Here is a 22,187-nt window from a genome sequence, read left to right on the forward strand (position 1 = left end):
CAGAATTGTGTTCATGACATCACCCAGACAAGATAAGGTCACCTTTCTCTAAAACCTCCCTCTTTTCATTATCAGCTGCAAGTGGGAAAAAGCTGGGAAGTGGTCTTTGGCATGCAGTGAACCAGCACTCAGCAGAGGGGCTGCTTTGAGACAAGTGCTGTGTGCAGCCTCGTGTGACTGGACTCTGTGACTGACAGTCCCTGACACCTGTATTTCTACAGGAAAAGGAGGAGAAGAGAACACAGGGCAATATCTCAGGAGTGTTCCCAACTTTTGTGTGCCATTCCAGAGCAGATGATTTTGAATCTATAAAAAGCATTTTGGATTGCCAAAAACAAAACTCCATACACACAGAGCTAGCACTTGGATTTGGTATGTAGAGGTAATACCAGGATTAAAGTAAGGAAGTTTTTATTTAACAAATAAAGGCCATCACTGCTCAATTCATTTGTGGAATCACTTAATTAACTGAAACACTTAAACACAAAAGAATGCTTTAAAGTACCACTTGTTGAACCAATGCTATGAAATCACTATCCACTTTTATTCAGAAAACATAGGGTTTTTTCTTATTAACTGTATGTTTATATAGTACTGTAATCAGTTTCAATATAGCCACCTCTTGTTGTTAAAAGATTCAGCCCTTTTCTAACAGCTGGCAGTTCAGTTTTTCTCAATTCACTGAACACCATTTCTGTAACACACGTGGGGGCTACAGCTTTTTATGGGGCACAGCATGTGCTCATAGCTCCCCACATGAAAGAACAGTCTAAATACACATCCTCGCTTTCTCCCTCAAGACCATACCTTGTCAACCATGAGGAAGTTTTCTATCTTTTCTCCATCATTACAAGCAACATCTCCAACTTCTCTAACCGCTTCAGGTAAAAGCCTCTTCACTTCCTGAGCTATTATTCCTGTTCAGGAAGTAACAAAAATGTCAGGAAACACACTGGCATACCTGCTGACCATTCTAAAAACTACAGGCAAAGCAAAAAAAATTATCTAGAATTTCTCAGTGGTAGGAAAATACAGAATTTCAGGGGTTTTTTTCTCCATTACACAAAAAAAACCCCAGAAACCTTTAGAATTCTCATTTCTCTGCAGAAAGAACAAAGTTGCTTGTAAGCACATACTTCATTCTCATTAAACTTCTGGAAAATAAATTTCCCATCTTTAAAAATTGAAACAGAAGCTGTAAAATTACAAGCAATAACTAATTTTTGCATTCTTATACCACAAGAGGTACACAGCAAAGGGTGCGATTACGGTAACCTAAAAAATGAGGATGAAATAGCAGGATATTAAAAGACACTATGGCACAATAAATATCAGTAGATGTTAATGAAAAATTGGAACAGAACTGACTTTATACCTGTTTCATGGGTATCTTTTATTCCCATAACAGATGCAAATTCAGGCTTGTAGTCATATTCCACCAGCCTCATTTGTGTTATTCTTCTTAACTGCTCATTTGTATCGACCTAGTTGGAAAAATACCAAGATTTACATGTTGAAGCACTAAGCAATCTATGACTACGGCATCTAGGGCACCACTGAGAGAGCAACTAGCCTGACACCGTTATTTGGCCAATCATCACATTGAAAAATACAGACAACCTTCCCATTCCCCACCACCAGAATGCTATTTGTAATTTTAGTGCCAGCTCCCCTTCTGTTTGACAACTCCCAGCTTCTGCAGAGAGCCTTCTCCAAAGTCTAGCTGATGGCCAAAGTGCAGCTGATGGGTCTACAGAGCACAATGGTACATCCAGTTTCTTTAAGCCAGCATTTCAGCACAGCCAGGATATAGGAGCTGCTTCCCGTGTCAGAACAATGATCCACACGTGCTGTGGTGCAAACAGAAGTGCCCCAAACACTGCAAGGCCCTCACCTCCCGGATATTCTGTTTTGCTCGGCTGTCAGATGGGTGCATGACTCTGCCCATAACTTTGGCGTTTCCGCAGACAACCAGCGCTTCATCTGGTGCATCTGTGTTAATTCCTACTCGACCATGATAGGCTATTGTCTCTGGAATGTGTCCTCGCTGCCACAGTACATCACTGTCATTCTCAAACTGCCCTGGGTTAGATGCCTGGAAGAAAATTTTTTGCTTAAAGATACAGTATAGCATAGATACACTGTTGTTTATTCTATTAGAAATGTGGGGAAAATGAAAAGCCAAATCTTAAATATTGAAATTGTATTCAAGAGCTTTTTAACACATTAACAGAAAAAAACAGAGTGGAGTTACTTCTAAGTGTTTCTGCTCACAGAGCACTGGCTTCATGCTTTTTTCCCTTGAATTCTACATTACTAGCACCTTAAGCTAAATTGACAATGTCCAAAGCTTTCCAAATTTTGACATTATACCACATAACCATTCTTTATCTACCACTAAATTTTAGCTGAGACTGGAAATCAGAAAAGAGAAAGCAAGGCAGAGATTAAACACACGTGATTCATAAAATCCTCTGTAATGTTTTAAATTAACTCATACTAAAAATTTCATGTCAAGGAAACAGGGTCTTTTAAAGAACACCAATAAAACAACAGAATGTGTAAAACAAGAAAAGACATTTGATTTCAATAGATAATTTTGGGTTGTTTATTGTTTTGGGGTGTTTTTTGTTTTGTTTTTTTAACTTTGAATTCAGGCCAAAGCAGAATCACAATAAAAATAAGCCAGGCTTTCACAAGGCTTTGCCAGCTACAAGGCCTGCCACTGTGTACTCACCACTGTTTGTCACAATTGGAGCATGATCTGATATGTCTGACAAGCACAGCTCAGCTGGTAGTTTTGTTGTGTTGGAGTGTATAAAGGGCCCGAAGATGAGCTGCTTTTTCTCGCGGTGCATTTGCACGGCTTCGGCACTTTAAGGTAGCCAGAGGCTGACTCGCTCTGCCTGCCACTGAAGCCCGGTTAGACAGCTAGAAAATTACTTTTTTTTCCCCTTCTATCTTTCCTGTTGATATTTTCACCACTTCAGAGCCTCTTGATCTTTCTGCCTTACTGCCTTCTTTTTCCTTTGTCTGAAACAGTTGCCAGGTTTGAAAAATCTCATTCCGTGAATTCTTGTTCAAAAACTGTCTCACATACATTGAAGGAGCCCTCTTCCCTTGAAATTTCAAAATAATCTAATACTAAAAATAGTGAGAAAATGTAACTTTTTAAATCTTACATAAAAATATATCTATCCTGTAAAGTAACAAGTATGAGACAAATGTGAAAATTCAACAGCTTCCCCAAAATGTAATATCTGTAACACTGTCAGATCCAGAAAGAGAAATTCAGATGAAGACAAGATTGTGGAAATTAATGGACAAATAAAGGAAAATAACTATAAAATGTGTGTAGGAATGATGCAAACACTGCTTCAGCATTCTGAAGCAAAAAAAACACAGCAGTAGCCAGGATGATAAAACTTCTCAGCAGGGCAGAAAACTGCTGAACTCCACACATTGCTTTCAAAGCCTTTTCACAGCTCCACCCAGAAATGAGCTCTGGGCCAAAATGCCCCCCAGAAACCTATCTTTAACTACAGAAAGAGGGTTTATGGCACAAGAGGATGCTCAGATGAAAAAGGAGGTAGGACTGAAACCATCTGAAAGCCCCCATCTTCCTTCTGAAACCACTGAGCAACACCCCATGGGCTGGAGATTTGCTCTTTTGCTCTCTCCAAACCCAAATGCCAAACCAGACCATAGCTGTAAAGCCTAGGCTAATGATGGGCAGCCAAAAAGGATGCAAGAAACAGCCTGCAAAAAAATAATGCCAGGACTAAAAGCTTTGACAGTCCTCAACTATTTGAGAAGCCTCCTCCCAGCTCCACTTAATGCACCAGAGCTTTTGGTCTTGCTTGACTCCAAGCCAAAATGCTAAGCCTATTCCTCTCCATAAACCAAGGGCTAGAAAGAGTCCATGCAAACACAAAGCAGCTCTTCAACTGATCCACATGAAAAAGTTCAGTGGACTGCAATCTTCCAGACACCCTCTCCATCTTTTGCAGCCCTGCCACATATTTCCCACCTTACATACTTCCTATCTTTCTAAGCCCTATACATAGTATTCACCCTAGAAATAACTGTAACTCCAGACTATGCCCAGTTCAAACATTAGCAACTACCTACTCATCACAAGAAAAAGGGCCCAGGACTGAAAACTTTCAGCAGCCCCCACCTTCTTTTGGCAGTCCCCTTGCAATCCCACTCATTCTGGGGCTCTGTGTTTTCTCTCTCTCCTAGCTCTAATTCTCCATAGCTCTTGTTACACTACAGATCTGGGTTTTTCCTCTTTTCTGAGTCTAACTGCAGGCTAAAGCTGAGTACTAAAAGAAAAATGCCCTGTGAACCAGGCAACTGAAAAGTAACAGTTAAGAGGAAAAGAAATTATTCTTCCTTTTGTTAATTTGAAACCTATATTACTTATATAATCTCATCAGAGATTATCTCATGAGTTAATCTCATCAAATTGAGAGGTGGGGCACTCTGGAAATACACTGGAAAAGCAAAGCTATGGGTCTTAAACTTCCTTGAGCTACTTGACCTTCTTTCCTTACTTTTTTTTCCTTCTCATCCTCCTTGGAAAATGAAGACTCTAGCTAATGAAAGCTTTTGCAAAAATTCCTAGCCAGTGAAGTAAATTGTTTCACCACAAATAAAAAAATAGTCTGGAAAGATAAGTATATTTTTGTATTGGAACTCATAACAAGCTTTCTTTTAAAGCTCTTCCATAGCTCTACTTACTTTTTAATTTCTGGTAATTAAAAGATAACATACTCATATAATGTGCAACTGTAGGTTTTTTCCTCAATCTTTTTGACTCAGTGGTAATTTTTATTCCCAAGAATCATGACCCCTCAATCTCCTGTGAATATCAAAACAGTAAATACTTTTGCATGAAAGTAATACAAATTTATACCTACCCTCACAATGATCTTTTCAGAGACATTTGCAGATAGTAAGTAGAACTGGTCCTGAGAGACAGCATACAGTCCAACTACCAGCATGAAGTATCTAATTTGAAATTGATTTAATCAAGACAATAATTGAAGTAATTCTTTCTCACAGAAACAAAGAGTTTTAAATACAGCTGTTATTATTGATACATAAAACAATAGACAATGTTTGTTAAATGTATTTCTTACAATATAAAAGAAAAAGTATTTCCTTAACTCTTAAGAAATATGCTTTTACAAACCCCATAATCACTGCAAATCAGCAAACAATTCAGTAATTTTTATTAATTTAAATAATGAAGCCTCAAAGATGAAAACCTTTCCTGCCTCAGAAGAAAATTATCATTTTTTGGCTTTTTTTAGCTTCCCAGTTTTGTCAGCCATTATTCTGGCTATGATTTCCTGAAACTATCTCTAACTATGAGGATGAAGTTTGAGTTTTATTCTCATATCATGCTGTGACTGCAGCAAAAGAAGCTTTTAAGCACATACCAAGTGCTTAAAAGCATGACAGAATTTGAAAAAAAAACCCACGGATTTGGTAGCAGAGATTTTTCACAAACATTGGCTCCATTCTAAAGTAGACATTCTCTTTTCTGCTTCTACAGGCCAGCTAGCTGTAGCAATACCTCTGATCAGGATTAGGTTTCCCCTTTTTTCTCATATTATTTGCTGTTGTTTCACTGAAATGCAGCCGTGCCAGTGTTACTTTAGTTATCTGGTCCCCTGGCAGATCAACTCTAAAACAGAAAAGGAAACAAGATCAGGGAAGTAAGTATTTGGAGAGCTATCTGCTCAAACCAGGTCTCTGCAAACTCATTAAAACAGTTCTGAGAAAAACTGACAAATGGATAAAACAGAGGAACCCCAGTAAAAATGCAGTAACCCTGGTTTCTAAAAATGTATTAAAAACAGTGACTACATCAAGGAGATAAACAGGATAAAACACCAGCAGTAGGAAACTGTTCTTAGTAATAAGAGTCTTATGTTTCTTGGTCTGTTTGTACTCAGTCCTGAATATAATAAAACTGTATGTGTTCAATAGGATGGCTATATGCTGCTTGACAGGATTAATAACTGCTTGCTTATTATTGGGCCTGAATTTCCACAGTAAAACTAAGAAATCTCACTGCTTGTCCTTCTTTTCATCTGCACTTAATTGACATGTCTGGAAGCACACAGTAGACACCTGTGTCTCAAATACATAGTGGTAGTCCTCTAGTAAGGGATAAATAATACAAATGAAGGATCTGTATAGATAAAATTACAGTTCACCAAACAGTCACACAAAAAATAATTTACATATACACAGAATCTATTTGTTAGTACACAAAAGGAAGAAAAATGTCATGAGAGAGGCAATTTAATGAAAATCAAGCTCTTCTTCCAAGCTCAAAGTTCAGTTTTGGTGATAACATAGTGCAGCCGTTATCCCAGCACTGCCCTAACTTGACACTGTCTTCTCTCTTTGTATTATAAAGTTTATTTAATTATTTATAGAGAACAGAGCAGCTCCAACATAGGAAACTTATGCCAGAAGAATAAACATTGGTTCTGCCAGTGAGTTAAATGCTCAAGAATGGCAGAGCTCCAGATAGATGCTGCACCTGTGTTTCTAGCAGAGTCACTCCCCCTTAAAAAGCACTGTAAATGTACCTCATGCCTACGTAGGACAGGAACATTCTGACATTTTTTAAGATTGGAAATGCATCTGCCATACAGCTCTAAGAAGTGTAAAAGAGTGTTTCTAGTTGAATCTAAATATTTTGAATATACATACTTAACATCTGTAAAGCTGTTGAAAATTTTCCTTATTGAAGTGTGATCAGGTATTTATTACTACTGTGATTCTATCTGTGCAACCACAATGAAATCTGGATAAAAAAACCAGAAAACTGGTTCAGAGCTACTGTGAGGTTCCAAGAAACAACTGCTTCATATTTCAAACAAATCATACATATTGAAACAAGATGGAATAATTTTCTCAGAAATCTTACTTAACAGGATGAAAAGTTTTTTTGCTTCGATCTGATTGGGATTGTTCAATAAGAATTATTTGATTTGGAGCTTCCACCTATAAAACAAAAATAATCCTCAAAAATTACAAGAATATTAAATTTTAGAACACATAAAAATTGAAATAGACATTAATAGGCAAATTGTTCCTAAAACAGTGAAAATGCACTCATTTCTAGTGGAATGACATAGAAATTAATAGAGGAACTGACTCCTGATCAATTGATAATTGACATCTAATCTGAAGACCCAAGTCTTTCTGCAGATGTAATTTGAGAGAGAAAAAAAACAAAACAAAGTGCATTAATTTACAAAAGAAAAAATGCTTTTTGAATCCAGACTATTATTAGCTCATTCCATGCCCAAGCATAAATACAGATGAGAACAGAATTCAACATAAGAACAGAACCTACATAAGATAGCTACATGTTCTTGGTCAAAAATTACTAAGAAAAGAGTTCACTTCAATTATTTACGTCATTACATGGACAATTAAAAGTAATAATCTCAAAGAGAAGACATACTTGCCTTAATTCCATAAGCTTTCAAGTAAAACTTTTCTATTGGTTTCCCCCCCTGCTGACTTTTGACATATTTTGGATGTCCAATGATTCTAATATGAACTGTGATTTGGAAATGATTCTTCTTTTGGCACACAAAGGCATCATCTGCTGTTGAAAAGTTAAATCCTTTATCTGTGACAATGTGATATCCTACAGCAGGTCTACAAAAACAAGGAGAAGGAATAGCAACTTTAAGTACCAACATACTTGAGTGACATCTTGAGCTCCTTTTTTCTGTAATGTGGTCCAAAATCCATCTGATTTTTAGTGACAAAACTGGACTAAAAGACATTGTTATAATCACCAGTTCTACCAGGATTTTCTTCTTAGAATGTCAAAGGTGTAAAAATAAAAACATATATTAAATGTCCTCTAATTTTAGTCTGAACACAAAATATTTGGAAACCAGAGGCTGAGAGGCTTACACAACCATCACTTACAAATCAGATATAAAGGAACTGTGTGCACCTAGGACCACAAATCAGCCTTTTAATCATTCATTATAACACTGCTACAAACAGCAGTCTGCAGACAACAAGCTAATGAGCCAGCAGGACTCCCCACTTTGTTCACAAGTTCCCACAGCAAGTGCTTCTGCAGTAGCTGCTGGGATTCCAATAAGGCTTTACTTAAGCTAAAAGAAAAGCTATTGGTATCAACCCTCTGGCCTAAGCTGTCCATCCTAGTCTGGCTAAAGCAGCTGTACTTCATTTCTTCAAAGGGCAATTCGTCACCCAAAGAGCAAGAGTATTCTGTCTCTGTAATTCACAGTAAACAAGGGAAGGTACCAAAAGATCTTTCTATTAGAGACAGTGAATTCACCATCCCAATAATGTTTCCAGTCCCCTGATTTAAGCAATGGATAATTCTGAAATAACAGACAGAAATAACTACGTGGCAAGGTTCTCTTATATAGACATTGACTTTTCTTGTTAATGGAAGTTTGATAATGATAATCTTGTATGATGCTACTGAGAACCTCTCATTAACACAATTACTGAAGATGGATTTTCATTACTCTTCCATTATTAGTTGGAAAAATCAAAATGTACAGACTTCATAGGAAATACATAGATTTTATTATTGTTTTATAAATTATGAACAGAAGTCCCCTTTCAAACAACTATTGATTACCTGGGATGGGGACTAAAGAGAAAACTACTTTGTAACTACTTCAAAATTACTAAATCATGTGTTACTTCATATTTAAAATTATAATGAAGGTTCTACCATCTCAAACCCTCATTATAAAAGAAGTAAAACTTACTCAATTTTTTTCTAAAATGGGTGATTCTTTTTTATTTATATATGAATGAATATATTTCATAGTAGGGAATGAAGTAGTTTTTCATATTTAGGTGTCAGCAAGTTCATTAGCTGATATTCTTAATGCAATTTCAGACTATTTGCCTACACACAGGCAAGCAGCTTGAGAAGCAAAATTACAAATGTCCAGATCTCCAAGCTGCAGTGTTTGAAACAATGGCTCTCAAAGAGCAATTTCATATTATAGTTTTCTGAGTATTTAATTTACAGTAAATAGGAGTAAACATATATTTTGTTCTTAGTGCAAAAAGAATGACGAGTCTTACCAAGCAGTACGGCCAAATTTGGAATATCTTTTAGGTAGCAACAGATATTCCTGTCACACAAGCATCCCTAGTAGAAATATGCTTCAAATTCCTCTTTGTATTTAAAATTTAAGTCTTCAGACATCTTTGGGACAGAGTCCCACCACAAGGGCCAAGAATGTGCTGAGCAGACACAACAAAGGGCAGAATTAAAGGTAGAGTAACCTTTTCTAATGAATCTACCTCAGCTAACAGTATTTTTGTTGTGAAAATGAAATAACTAAGACATTCAAGTACTGTATGAAAAAATGGAAAATAATAATTAACCTGAGAAATACCCCTCAAATGGGGCAGTGATTTGAAGGCATGGGATCAATCCATCTACACTAAGCAATGAGAAGCATGTGAGTGTTTTGAGGCCGACAGAATACAGGATCACTCCCCAGAAAATCTGTGCAATGTGCCGCAATTACAGTACATCTTGGAACAACAGCACTGCCATTGACCTCACTTAAAAGCAATACTGACTTCCTCTGTAAATAACACCTCAGTCCCCTCCCACAGTAATGACAACAGAGCGTGTATTGGGATACTTTATTTTTCAGCATCACATAGACTCTGTTCACAAAGAAATGCATCTGGAACCTCAATTTTAGGTGTATGAGAAGCAACAAGTAACTGGGTAGTGGCAGGAGAGCCATCTCCTGCCATCAGCACACAGCCTTCATGTAGTCATTGACTGAAAGTGCAACAGGAACTGGAAGCCACTTCCATTTAGAGTGAATAATCATATCACAAACTCAGCTGGAGGTTTCTGGGCCCATCCAGCTCCCAAGGAGTGTAAAGGTCTGCTCTCTTGTGTCAATCAATACCTGAGGAGAAGGGTTGTGTGGGACATAGTAAGATGTGTAATGCCCCTACCCCCTGGGTGCAAACAGGGAACATCAATGTCCAGGGATGACACTGGTATGTACCCAGCTCCCATGAGATATTTTGGCAGGTTGGGCGAGAGGAGCATTAAAATTTACTGTGCTGTGCTAGTCCCGTGTAGGCAGTGATAAATTTTTTGCACCAATCCTGAAAATCTAGGCAGATGTTGTAGAAAAGGGTGAATTTGTAGAAAAGGGTTCATATGCTAAATATTAGAATGGAGAAAATCAGGGATGTAAAGTGAACTTGGAATGATCTTTTCCAGATCATGTGGCCAAAAAAAATTATTTACAGTTTGATTAACACAGGAAAACTCTAAATCTTTGACTAAACAGTTGTACATCACACACACGTCTATAATTATTAAGAATTAAGTTGCATGAGCCCAGAAGTAATACTGATAACTTCTAATGCTCTCCTGTAATGCTTTAGAGCACTAAAGGTAAAGGTGCCATATGCTTAGTAATTACTTGCCCCAATGCACTTGACAAAATAAACAAAAGTTACCAGGTATCTTAACTTGCTTTTCTTTTGCCCCTAAATCCCTGAAGGGAAATCAGAAAACCTGACATTAATTTTAACCAGCGTTTCTAGTTCAGCTTATCTGATACACCTGCAAGTTCATATTTCATCATACTTTTTATACTTCCTTGTCTGTTCTTATTTCCAAGAAGGACAAGGGATGCCAAATGTATCATTTATTCCTACAAAACTACAACAACAGATAAAAAAGGGAAAAAAAAAAAAAACCAACAGAAGAAAACAATCTTTTTTCAAGTGCAAACACCAGTGCTTACAGTTTTTCGTAATTAGAGTCAAATAAGCTGTTCCACTGAGAAATTTGATACGGTTGCCATGTAAGAGCTTGACAGCATTTTTCCAAAGCTGCATTTTGTCCATCACTGTCATATTCCTGCACATCAGCAGCACAGTCCTTTAGTGTTGCTGTAGAGAGATAGTGATAATTCAGTTATTTCTTTTGGGACTAGCCAAAAATCCTGCATAGACATTTTTATAAATATATTTACATAAATGCACATACATGTAAATCACAAAAGCATTGCATATATATTTAGATTATCCTTTGCAGTTATTCCACAAGACTGTGTTATATTCTCTTGCTCTAGAAAATAAAATTTTCAGCTTTCTTGATTTGCAAAATAGTACACAAGTAGCACTTCCTATTTTTTATTCTCTCCAAAAGGATGAATAGTTTCCTTTTGTGGGGGTGGAGGGGGGAAGAGGGAATTCAACTGTACATCTGCAACACTGCAAGAAGCAATTAAGCAAAATAATTACATTTGTTTCCCATTCCCTCTACTACAGATTTGAATTGAAGGATATACTACAGGGGGCACAGTTTTCCAATAGCAAGCACATTCACCACTACATCTGGCTGATCTCCTTGCTGCTTTCTGCCTATACATTAGAGAATTCTTTGACAGACAGGGCCAACCCCAGTTCTCTGAGATATTATACATTTTATGAAGACAGAGGAAAATGTGATAAGAGAGACAGATAGAGTGCAGGAAGGATAGGAGAAAATATATAATCGAGCATATAACTAAGATCAATCCACAGCCAGTGACAGCACAGTAAGGCAGAGCCTTCAGAATCACTTCAGGCCCAAGCTTCATTTGCAAGACCCCTCAGTTCTGACCTACAGCAGAGTAAAGATAGATAGATTAGATAGATATAAAAACACCACAGTAAAGAAATTCACACCTCACTTCTAAATTACCCCCATGCCATTTTCACCCATGTCTCTGTTCTTTTTCCAATGCAGGAGAAAGTGAGATTTTATTAAGAATGACACCCAAAGAGAGCTTGTTTCAAAGCTGTATCTTTCAGTATTAAAAACAGCAATAGCAGTTTTAGATATGGAAGTGTCTGCTTGTTTTGTCTTTTCAGCAGTGGTTGACTCAGAGGACTAGCCACAATCAAGAAACACTGATTAAACAAAAGATATCAAAGGAAAAGCAACCTAATAAATCGAGTTGCTACTCATTAAAAGTGTTCTAAAAAGATTGATTTAATGCTGACAAATAATTTACTCTGAAGAAATAACAAGCAACTTGGATTTTTCACTAACAGACATGGGTAAAATTCTTCAAGTAAATTGGTTGTTACAAACTGTTCGTTCAGAGAAAGCCTCACACTTCACAGATGCTGATTCATTTCTGTACATGCCTGATAAGGTTTTTGTATTAATTGATATAAGCTTATTTTCTTTTCTTAATAAATAATGAACCAAACCAATATGGGGAAGGGGCGGGAAAAAACATACCGTTTTTACCAAGCTTGCTTATGCATACATTTTGTAGATAAAAAACAGAGTGGAGGAGATAATGGGAATTGGCAATCTCTTTGCTCATCCACCCCATTAATTCCCTGTTCAGCTGACCCAAAATGGTTTCTTTGCCCAGTCAAGTTAGTGCCAAGCAAAGTAAACAAAACATATTATCATCTCTGTAGCAGAGGTTCACATATGAAAAAGGGCAGAATATTCTATCCAGAAAAGCCTTGGGAAACATGAACCTCTAATGCTCTTCTCTTTGCCAAAGATAAATAAATCCTGGTTTTCAAAAAAGGTAAATTCCTCCAAACCAGGTACTGGAGTACAGACTATTAATAAATACAATTACCTTTTCTGAGCCAGCAGGAGCTGTGCTCCTCAAGTATTCACTTGTTTATGGTGTAAAATGTTAAATTTCCTCTTCACACACTTGCTCACCTTGTCTGGAATCCTGAGACTGCACTGGAGAATCAATCCCATCTCCTAGTAGTTGGGAGAGCTTCCTTTTTTTGCTTGATGCTGCAGAAATACTTTTATAAAAACACATGTTGCATTAGTCATTTATAAGTTTAAATCTAGATACTACAGAATCATAAGAAAAGAACACACAGGTACCTCTCATCTAATTTTAACTGCACTGTCATCCAAATTATGATTTGCTGAGGAAGGAGACTGCTGGTGGGTATTTAAAATTGAATTATCCAATTTTTAACTTCCAAAACTTTTTTTTTTATTTTTAATTTCATGAATAAAGAAGTTGATCCCATTAAAAAATTTCCACAGTGCATAAGTGGCAGGTGTTTAGTTTCCTGACATTGGCATTAAAATCACAGCTTTTATCTTGAATAATTTTACTTTTTACCAGTTAATATTAAAATACCACAACATTTTAAATAATTGAGCATCCAGAACACATTGGTGGGTTAATACGGCAGATAGTATATGATTACTGCTTCACTTGCTTACATAGATATTTAATATAACTTATTTTCTCTTGTGTCATTTGCTAGAATGACACAAGAACTTACAAAATCCTCATGCACAAATTTCTACATCAGGTATTGCAAAACACCTCAATATTTTTATAATCGAGTTATGAAAAATCTGTTGATTTCTTCTGCTGATTTTAAAATTGAAATGCATTCCTACTTCCAATCTAAACCCTAATCAAGATGTTTCAAAGAACCCTCAACCACAAGCGTCTCAAAAATGTCTAAACACTGCCATCCTGTGGAAAATTCGACACCCACAGGGATTTACAACCAGTCTTAAACCAGTTCTACCGTTTTTGGCATGTCTCACCCTTTGCATAAAAGCTTTATCATTTACCCAGAAATCTGAGTTGCATTAGGCTGGAAGTACGAATAATTAAAACCCAAACAGCTGGGGGATGTAGAATGATTCCATGGAGTCACAGCATTTTCTGTCTTCAGGCAGCAGCCTTGGGAGAAGTTGCAAGGATAGCCCATGGCACTGTGGTCAGAGTAAGTCTCCATGAACCTGCAGGGAAGCTTGCTGGGTGCCCCGACAGATGGGCATGGGAGCGGAGGCTGAAGCCCACTGGGCCACATGGCACCATACCGCGGGGCTGGAGGAAATAAACAGATAAGAAAGTAAGAACAAGGAAGAGGAGCTGAAGATCTTCCTACAAGCTTGGGAGAGGCCAAATTCATGTCACCTACTTTGTAGTTGTGGTGGGGAACATGGTTCTGATCCAGAGTCTGGTGGGGAGTCTGGCAATCGGCTTTGCCTAGGGATGAAAAAGAGATTTTAATTTCTACTGCAACAAGACATGGAGAACAACAACCAATGCTGAAAGCAAGTGAAGGGGGGACCACCAGGCTACTGACAAGGGTCTTCAGGAAGCATTGCTCAACATGTTTGCTGCCCTTCTCACAGGAGCAACGTCATCTACACTTCATCAGCCCATCTCTTGTGGTCCTGTGCTCTCTGCCAGGCAGGAAAGCCTGATCCCCCATCCCTTCTCACCCAAATCCTCCCTTCACAACCTGCTGACTTTCATATTCCTTCTCATGAGTGGTTCTTCAGTTACCTCCAGTCACATCAGTGACTCTCAACATATAGTGCTCACAAAGGATTTAAGCCCCATTCTCTCTAGACTAAAGGTTAAAAATTTGTGGCATCTTCATCTCTCTTAAGGAAGAGAAAATCCTATGCCATCTTGCTGCCATTTAAAGCAACTACAGAGGGTTCCTCTGTTACATTTGGAATAGATGGTGGTTCAAGAAATAGATTCTCAATCCTTTCAGGTATTTCTATGAATTGTCAGCTCAAACACTGCTCTGAAGTCTAATCTGAAACACAAGTCTTAAGATGCATGTTATGCTAAAAATGCTGCAGCAGAGGAAGGATGACAGAAATCTAATGAGACACACCTCCTTTGCCAAAGCTGAGTTTTCTGACAGAAGCCTAATAAAATAAAATTCCTTAAAGAGACACATAATCATAATAAAGAAATGTTCACACACACAGTGCAAATATTTTCAAGCATCAATGGTAAAATTTTCTCTATTGTTTCCACTTCAGATTTTGTACTTCTGAGTTTGGATAGCGTAAAGACAGCAGTTTCATTTTTGGTTACAGACTATTACTTCTGACATGTGCTTGTGCATTTCTTAATTGTATTGCTTCTTGGTCTTCTAACATCCACAACCCTGCATTTTGGGTTAGCTTCAACCACACAGCTCCTCCTTAAAAATTAATTTAAAAACTCCACATTAGAATATTGTTTAATTTACTTCAAAATAGATTCTCTGATGCTTTTAAATACCATGACTACACTCTAAGCTTTTTTTTCAACTTTGAATAGTTAGGAAATATTTAATTTTTATTTTTTCTTCCCAGTGGGATACTTGATCCATATATACTGAATTCCAATTGAGCTTTGTAAAATTTGAAAAGATACATACATAAAAGTCTAAACCTTCCCTTCAGCACATTCAGTTCATATTCTGGCTTCAAATGTTGCCTTGGGTACTTGATTTCTGCTTTAACATAGATTATTTCAGTAAAATAGAGAGACAGACACTTTCTAGGAGAAAGTATTTCTGAAGTACAGAGGTAGTAGGGATATATTCCATATATATATATCTTTACTGAAACCGATACTGTGCTTTTTGAAGGAAAAGAAAATAATCTGTAGCTTAAATGACTCTATATTACAAACATAGTATATCAATGAAATGTCTACTTAGCAAAGGACATGGCAACCCCTTTTCTCCTTTCACTAATAATGTGGAAAATATTACTGTGAGAAAAGATGAGGCAACCACATGGTGCTTCACTTGTGATGTAAGAGAAGAATAAATGCAATGCTGATGGCCTTTCTGATGCAATGATGATGATCTTTAATGGAAATTTCAAGGTACACCCAAGACCTTGGTGGTAGCAGCACCCTTCTCATTGCAGATGACATCATGGGATTCTGCATTTTACATGTATATATGGAGGCTTTTAATAGTTTTCTCCTTTGACGTCTTTTGACATGCTCTTTTACGAGATTTTATTCTATTTATGCACACATTTTCAGTACTACAGACAAACGGTTAAAAATGTGACCTGTATAGATCTAATGATTCTTAAATGTTCTTAATCCCATAAATAATGAAATAGGACTGTAGTATTAGTGTAAAATCCTGTTCAGCCTCCAAATCCATAACAGTTTTACAGATGGTTTTCTTGCATGTAAGTACTTTGTAGCACTGTAACTATAATATCTAACATACTTAAGCTAAATAATAGCATATATATTCACATTTACATTTTTGCTGTATTTTGTGTATAAAAGCAAAATAATAACATTTTAAAGTTGTCATAATGTTAACCTAAAACACATTTAGTCACTCTAAAAATAAAGGATATTTATATACAACCTCTTCTTCATTCTTTATTTTTATAGTGTGGGCAAAGAGAATCAATTCATTATTCATGATTTAGAGCAGGTAGGAGCCTGTTTGGCCCACTTTAAGTAAACATGTGCTGCTGAGTCTGTCTAGAATGAAAACTTCCATGTTTAATTATTTTTAAAACATCCCTTCTTGCCATGCTTCTTGGCAAGTGCCTATTAATAGTGTTTTGCCTTGAAACAATCATCTGACAGTTGTCTAGATGAAAGATTTGGGGGTTAGGTCTTCAATAGATCAATACTACATAATTTTCCACCCTTGACCATAAGCCTTTGCACTATCTATCCTTTAATAGCTTTAAAGCTAATCTCAAAAGAGACTGATGGACAGTTTCTGCTCTGAACTAAGTATTAGCTCTACTAGCTTCAAATGGAAAACTTCCATTGTCCTCTCAATTTATTATACAGTAGTCTCAGTTTTATCACTTACTCTGTATACAAACAGTAAATTAGCACTTCCAGGAATGTTAAAGTAACAGCTCTGCATTTAATGTCACAATTAGCTCAACAGCTGTGAATCAACACAGCTTCATTATCATTCGTTCTGTTGAGCAAGAAGACAACCATATTTCCATTACTTAAATTACTTAGTTCATTTTTTCTAAGTCTTCCTGTGCAGCTTCAAGAAACAATGCCAAGTGAGCCACAATCCTCTTGAAACTCAGATTTTATCATGGCACTAATCAAAACAATTGAAGAGCTGTGGCTAAGGACAGGAAGTACATGTTGCTATAATACTTACAAAGTTCCAAACTCTATGTCACTACCAATAAATTCTTCCAACAGGCTTGTATCCACCATGGGGTTTTCCAAGGCTCCATGGACATCTTGCCCTAAGGTTAAAAGTAAAAAAAGACGGGAATTGTCAGTGTTTCAGAATAAGTGATGCTGCCAATGGTCCTACACAAAGGAAAACCAAATCTGTCCTTCTCATGTGAAACAAAAGCGTTATGCTTCTGGTTTAGTCAGTCTGGGAAAAAGGATGATGAGGAATGCAGAGTACTTAACAACGTGCAGGGCCATTGCAGATGACAGTGCAGCACTGGGCAAACACCACTGAATGCATGGCATTAAGGCTTCAGGGAATTACTCCAGCAGGAGGAAGAAGGACCCTAGTCTGCAACTGAGAACAAGGGTTCTGAAGATAATTTCCAACTCTTTTACACTGAGGTCTAAACAGTTTGTTGAGTTGAAGCTCAGACATTGTGTTACATAGATCCACTTGGTGCATTACTACTCACAAGTACTGCAAGTGAGTTTCTGATTTAAAACTCCATTTGAAAATCCACCGTCTGAGTTTAAATAAAGCCCAAATAAAGCTTTAAAAATGTTTGATTTGTGGCTTCCTTTTATTCTGCCTAAAGAACCAGCCCACTAATATGTTAAATGTACTTTGTCCTTTGTTGCTTAGTAACTGAAGGCTACAAACAGATTTTATGATGATAAAGTTTCCGGAATTCATGACAACTTTTGCAGACTGTCAACGGGCACTCATTAAAAAACCCAGCCAAGCAGCCCTGCTCTGCAGGCTCCCCACCTCTGCAGCAAGCCTTCCATAAATACAGGTGTGGCCAGTCAGAATGCGTGCTCGAGCTGCAAGTGCCTCTGTCCCACCTGACACATGATAAAATGGACAAGCCTACACATCAAGAGCTGTAAGGCTGAGTCCTAGAGCCTGACACCAACCATGTCCCCTCAGCTTGACAGCAGCACGTGAGAACACAAAAGGTTAATCGCTGCCGCTGAACCAAGGAGCAGTCACTGCCTTTGGTGCGTCTGCTGTCTTCTCACTGGACTACCGTGCATAGGACACTTACCCTAATACAGCTTCAGTTCCTTTCCTGATGTCTTTGTCTGATACTGTTCCCTCTTGATCCAGTGTTTAGAAAGGACATTCATGCAAGCAGAATCCAAAAATCCACCACCTTGCACAGGATTTGCTCATTTGTCTGTCTTAATCCACATAAATCCATATTGCTAATAAACATTTGCCAAATTGCTTTGTCACCATAGATTAATCTAGGTATTGTTTACCTGTTGGTGCTGCAGGCTTAATTTTGACTGCCTTTCACTGGGGGATAGCAATTTGGAGGTGTGCTACTGATAGATCCTCGCAGCTCAACATATTGATGTTGTATCCAAACTTGTCCCATGCACACCAGAGAACAGATTCAATAGGTGCAGCCCACTAGTTTATCTCAGCAGAATTGGAACACACAAATTGTGGAAGCAGAACAGATCACTTTGCAAAACCAGCTAGAGACTGTAAAAGGGCCTGGCTTTCCTTAGCAACCTTCCTCAAACGTGTTGGATTCTCATATTTTCATTCTTCATGGCTGAACGTAGGGTCCCCCTACCCTGAATTACAAACCCTTCTCCTTTTACTAATTTAGTCCACAGGAAAATTATTCAATCACCTTCTTTTACCCCACCTGTTCTTCCTGTTCAAACCACCAAACCCTCATGTAGAATAATTTCATTGCTAACTTGAGGCCAGAAGTCAAATACAAAATGTTTGTCCTGTACCACACAAGCAAAAATTCTTTATTTTGACCAAGATCAGAGACAGGCTCTTTTGAATCAAAGAATACAGCTCTAAATCAAACATGGACAAGGCCTTTCAAATGGACATCCCACAGTCCAGAGATCAGCTCTGTTGCTAAGTAATGATAACAGAAATAGCTATCATTTCTTCTTAATGTCTCCACTTTGCATGAACAGCTAAATGGAGAGGAGGAGAATGAAAGAACAAGCAGTGCTGGGAGAGGAAGGTAGCACACCAGGAAGACAGGGCACCACTAATGAGTGTCTGTGACGCAGGTACATGGAACAGTGGGCACATTTTGCTGCCCTGTAGAGCTTCCTTAATGTACTTGCCAAGCCAGTGGTATCAATCACATGCTTGCACTGGCACCTGTTTCAGCAGAGGAGGACTTGTTGGATCATACATCATTTTTTTTTAAATGGTGGCATCTATTTCACAGGCATTTGATCACAGTAAGTACTTAACAGATATGGGCAGTATGCAAGGCAGTCCCTCACCTGGATGTTACGTGCTTTTCCTGAGGCTATGTGGCAGGACAAGCCCTGCAGTGTGGCCTCTGTGGACACAGCTTCCTGCACAGAACCACGTGCCTGGCCAAGAGCTGCTGGAGGGTATGTGGAGTCAGCAGCCTCAGTCATCAGCTTGCACTCAGCTTGCAGTTCACGCTGCAGTGTGCCTAGACATCTCTGGGAGAGTCTGCACTGAGTGACTTTGGTGTCAACTTTGGTGTCAACTTTGGTGTCAACTTTGGTGTCACTGTGCAGTGGACTACTCAACAAATGCAATGAAGGTGAAAGGACAAGGCAGTGCCATGGCAGGGGGCTCACACACAGATGTTTGCAGAACACACACTGTAGGCACAGGCTGCATGTAACTATATATTTTTCTCATTTCTTTGTAAGCTTGATACTTCTGTTGCTTGATCTCCAAGTCTAAAACCTGTCAGTTCTTCCACTGTCTTCTGTTTCCCTGTCCATTCTTGCCTAGCCTGTCCCTAATACCCAGACACAGGCCCCCAAGGAGAAGTATGAACTCCAGCCTCTTAGTTTGGCATGTATTCTTTGGCAGAAATCCCCTTCTTTCCTCCAGACATGAGGCTCTCATCACCTGGCTCCTCAGTTTGACTCTATGGTGTTGTGACCACATCTCAATCCCTGAAAAACCTACCTTGATCCATTCTCCCAACATTTTCATGTAGCCTTATGTATATCTGCATTTAAATTGACTGCCTCCTTTTCAGTGGTATCTAAATGGAGAGTGAAGAATGGGGGACAGAGAAATAGTATTGACTAAAAATACTAAACTAATAATTTCCTGACATTAGAGGAGGATGTCAGGAAGCTTCCAGCAAAGTCCAGCTATCTGTAGTAAGATCAGTGTTAAAATATCAGTTACTTTACGCAGGAAACAATCCTTCTATACAGCTCAAGATGTAAAAACAGCACAGAGAACATGGTCAGGGTTCAGTAATGCTTGCTGAACAGACAAATACATGTTTGCTACAAAGCCTTGCAACTTGAGGGATATGTTTCTGCTTGAGAACTAGTAACTGATTTCCATCTACAGTCACTTCAGCACTTTATGAGCTCCACTATATAAGCTCAATGGAAAGTCCAGCTGCACCTCATTGACTGACACTGATGTAAGTTATTACTTACAGGCCCTTATTTCACGATAAAGGACTCCAAGAACTGGTTGCCATTTAAATTGTGCACAAAAGTCCAGCTCATTTTGACTGGAACAGACCTGTTGTCATTGACACAAGCTGCAGAGTTACAGGGTTCTAAGTATAAACCAGCTGCAGCCAGCCAGGAGGTATTGCAGCCTAGGTTATTCAACTTCAGGAAGACCTGTTACTCCAAATTGTAAGGAGCGAGTTTGTGTTAAAATATACTTTTTTTCCCCCCCAAAGTAACATTTTCTATAGAAACAAATCTTACCATCAATATTTTATATTTTTCACTTCATTTTTTATTCCTGTTTAAAACTCTCATCCTTAAAATGGTATGTAGCACCTCTGGGGTTTAAGTGTTTTATTTTTAAGGGTATTATTTTAATGTTTCTTCAGTGGCTTCATTATTTACCACAAACTCTAATCAATATTCCATGTCACCCATGCAGAAGCAGAAGCTTGAGTGTATAGAGATGATTGCAGTAAGGGAGAGATTTCTTTAGGTGACAGACAGCACAGTAAAAGCACATGCATTTCAGACATGCCAAAGTACCTTACAACAGAAAAGACCAAGTTCAATAGCATAACAAGGCTGGCCTTCTACCAGGTCTCTCAAACTATTGATAACATCAGCAAGAACAGGTTGTTCTGCCACACACAGGCGGAAGAGCTAGTCAGGAGCTTTGACCTTCCCTTTCCCTTGACAAATAGGAACTTACTGACTCTAAAATGCAAAATGTTTTAATTATAAATACTCTTTTATTAATTATAAATACTCAATAAACGCTATTTCTTCAAAATAGGAAAAAAATCTGCATCAAAGTTGCTCTCTCTAATGTGCAAGTGAAATGAAACAGAAAAAAATGAGAACTTCCCAGCCACACAAGACAAAAGCCATTTACTTAAATGAGAAAAAGCCAAGGTCAAATCCCAGAGTAATATCTCATCTAAAAGGTCTAACTAATATCTAACTATCTAACTATTCAAAGAAGTGACTGCCAGGAAAACAAACATTATCTCACCTTCCTTGAAAAAAAAATCTTGTTTCAGACTGTCCCCTTTCAATACTGCAGATGCAACTCTGTCTTACTAGTGAGTGTCACAACAAATATGCACTCTAAGGAACTAAAGCACAGGGCAGAGGGGACTCTTTGCTCATGAATTTCAAATAATCTTACAAAGCAGATCTATAGATTCATTAACTGCCAACTCATGCATTTATAAGCCAAAACTGATCCACTGAGGAACCACTCAGTAGCACCATTCTCCACTTGATATTGCAAGATCCAGTTTTTTCACAGCCTCAAAAAACAATGTTCTAACACTGCTATGACTAATCAGAGACCATCAAATCAACACTAGCAATTTATGATTCTTGCTTCACGAGGTTTTGCCTCATTGAAGTGTTACAAAGCCAGCCCACAAGCTGAAGTGCCAAGTTGTAAAGATGCCACTACTTAAAACTGCTTTTGTGTTCAGTAAACACAACCCCTGCTGGAAAAGAGGGCTAACCATCTCTGAACTTCAGCTTGCTCCCTTCTCAGACTTACCTATGGTTTATAACAGCAAGAGAGCCGACTCCATGCTGAATGATTAGCTCTTGTAGCCTTGACACATATCTGTGTCCAGATAATGAAATTCAGCCATCTAACAGCATCACAGCACACTGTATGGCCTTAGCAGACCTTTGTCACATTCTAATGGAACACAG

General features: G+C 38.0%; 1 protein-coding gene across 1 annotated transcript in view; it reads right to left on the reverse strand.

The window, feature by feature from the left end:
* The window catches only part of MYRFL (myelin regulatory factor like), a 37,607-nt gene that overhangs the window by 13,839 nt on the left and 1,581 nt on the right, over positions 1 to 22,187 (reverse strand). Inside the window, exons 2-13 of the mRNA XM_014248886.2 lie at positions 17,002 to 17,092; positions 14,017 to 14,084; positions 13,664 to 13,922; positions 12,773 to 12,864; positions 10,836 to 10,983; positions 7,503 to 7,698; positions 6,956 to 7,032; positions 5,588 to 5,698; positions 4,926 to 5,016; positions 1,895 to 2,095; positions 1,376 to 1,484; positions 808 to 917 (exon numbers count right to left, since the gene is read on the reverse strand). Coding sequence (XP_014104361.2) covers positions 808 to 917; positions 1,376 to 1,484; positions 1,895 to 2,095; positions 4,926 to 5,016; positions 5,588 to 5,698; positions 6,956 to 7,032; positions 7,503 to 7,698; positions 10,836 to 10,983; positions 12,773 to 12,864; positions 13,664 to 13,922; positions 14,017 to 14,084; positions 17,002 to 17,092 — 1,553 coding nt within the window. The remainder of the gene's footprint in view (positions 1 to 807; positions 918 to 1,375; positions 1,485 to 1,894; positions 2,096 to 4,925; positions 5,017 to 5,587; positions 5,699 to 6,955; positions 7,033 to 7,502; positions 7,699 to 10,835; positions 10,984 to 12,772; positions 12,865 to 13,663; positions 13,923 to 14,016; positions 14,085 to 17,001; positions 17,093 to 22,187) is intronic.

Source organism: Pseudopodoces humilis, chromosome 5, assembly GCF_049639895.1.
Source record: "Pseudopodoces humilis isolate 2021_Gansu_Grassland_sample_001 chromosome 5, ASM4963989v1, whole genome shotgun sequence".
Classification (NCBI taxonomy): Eukaryota; Metazoa; Chordata; class Aves; order Passeriformes; family Paridae; genus Pseudopodoces; species Pseudopodoces humilis.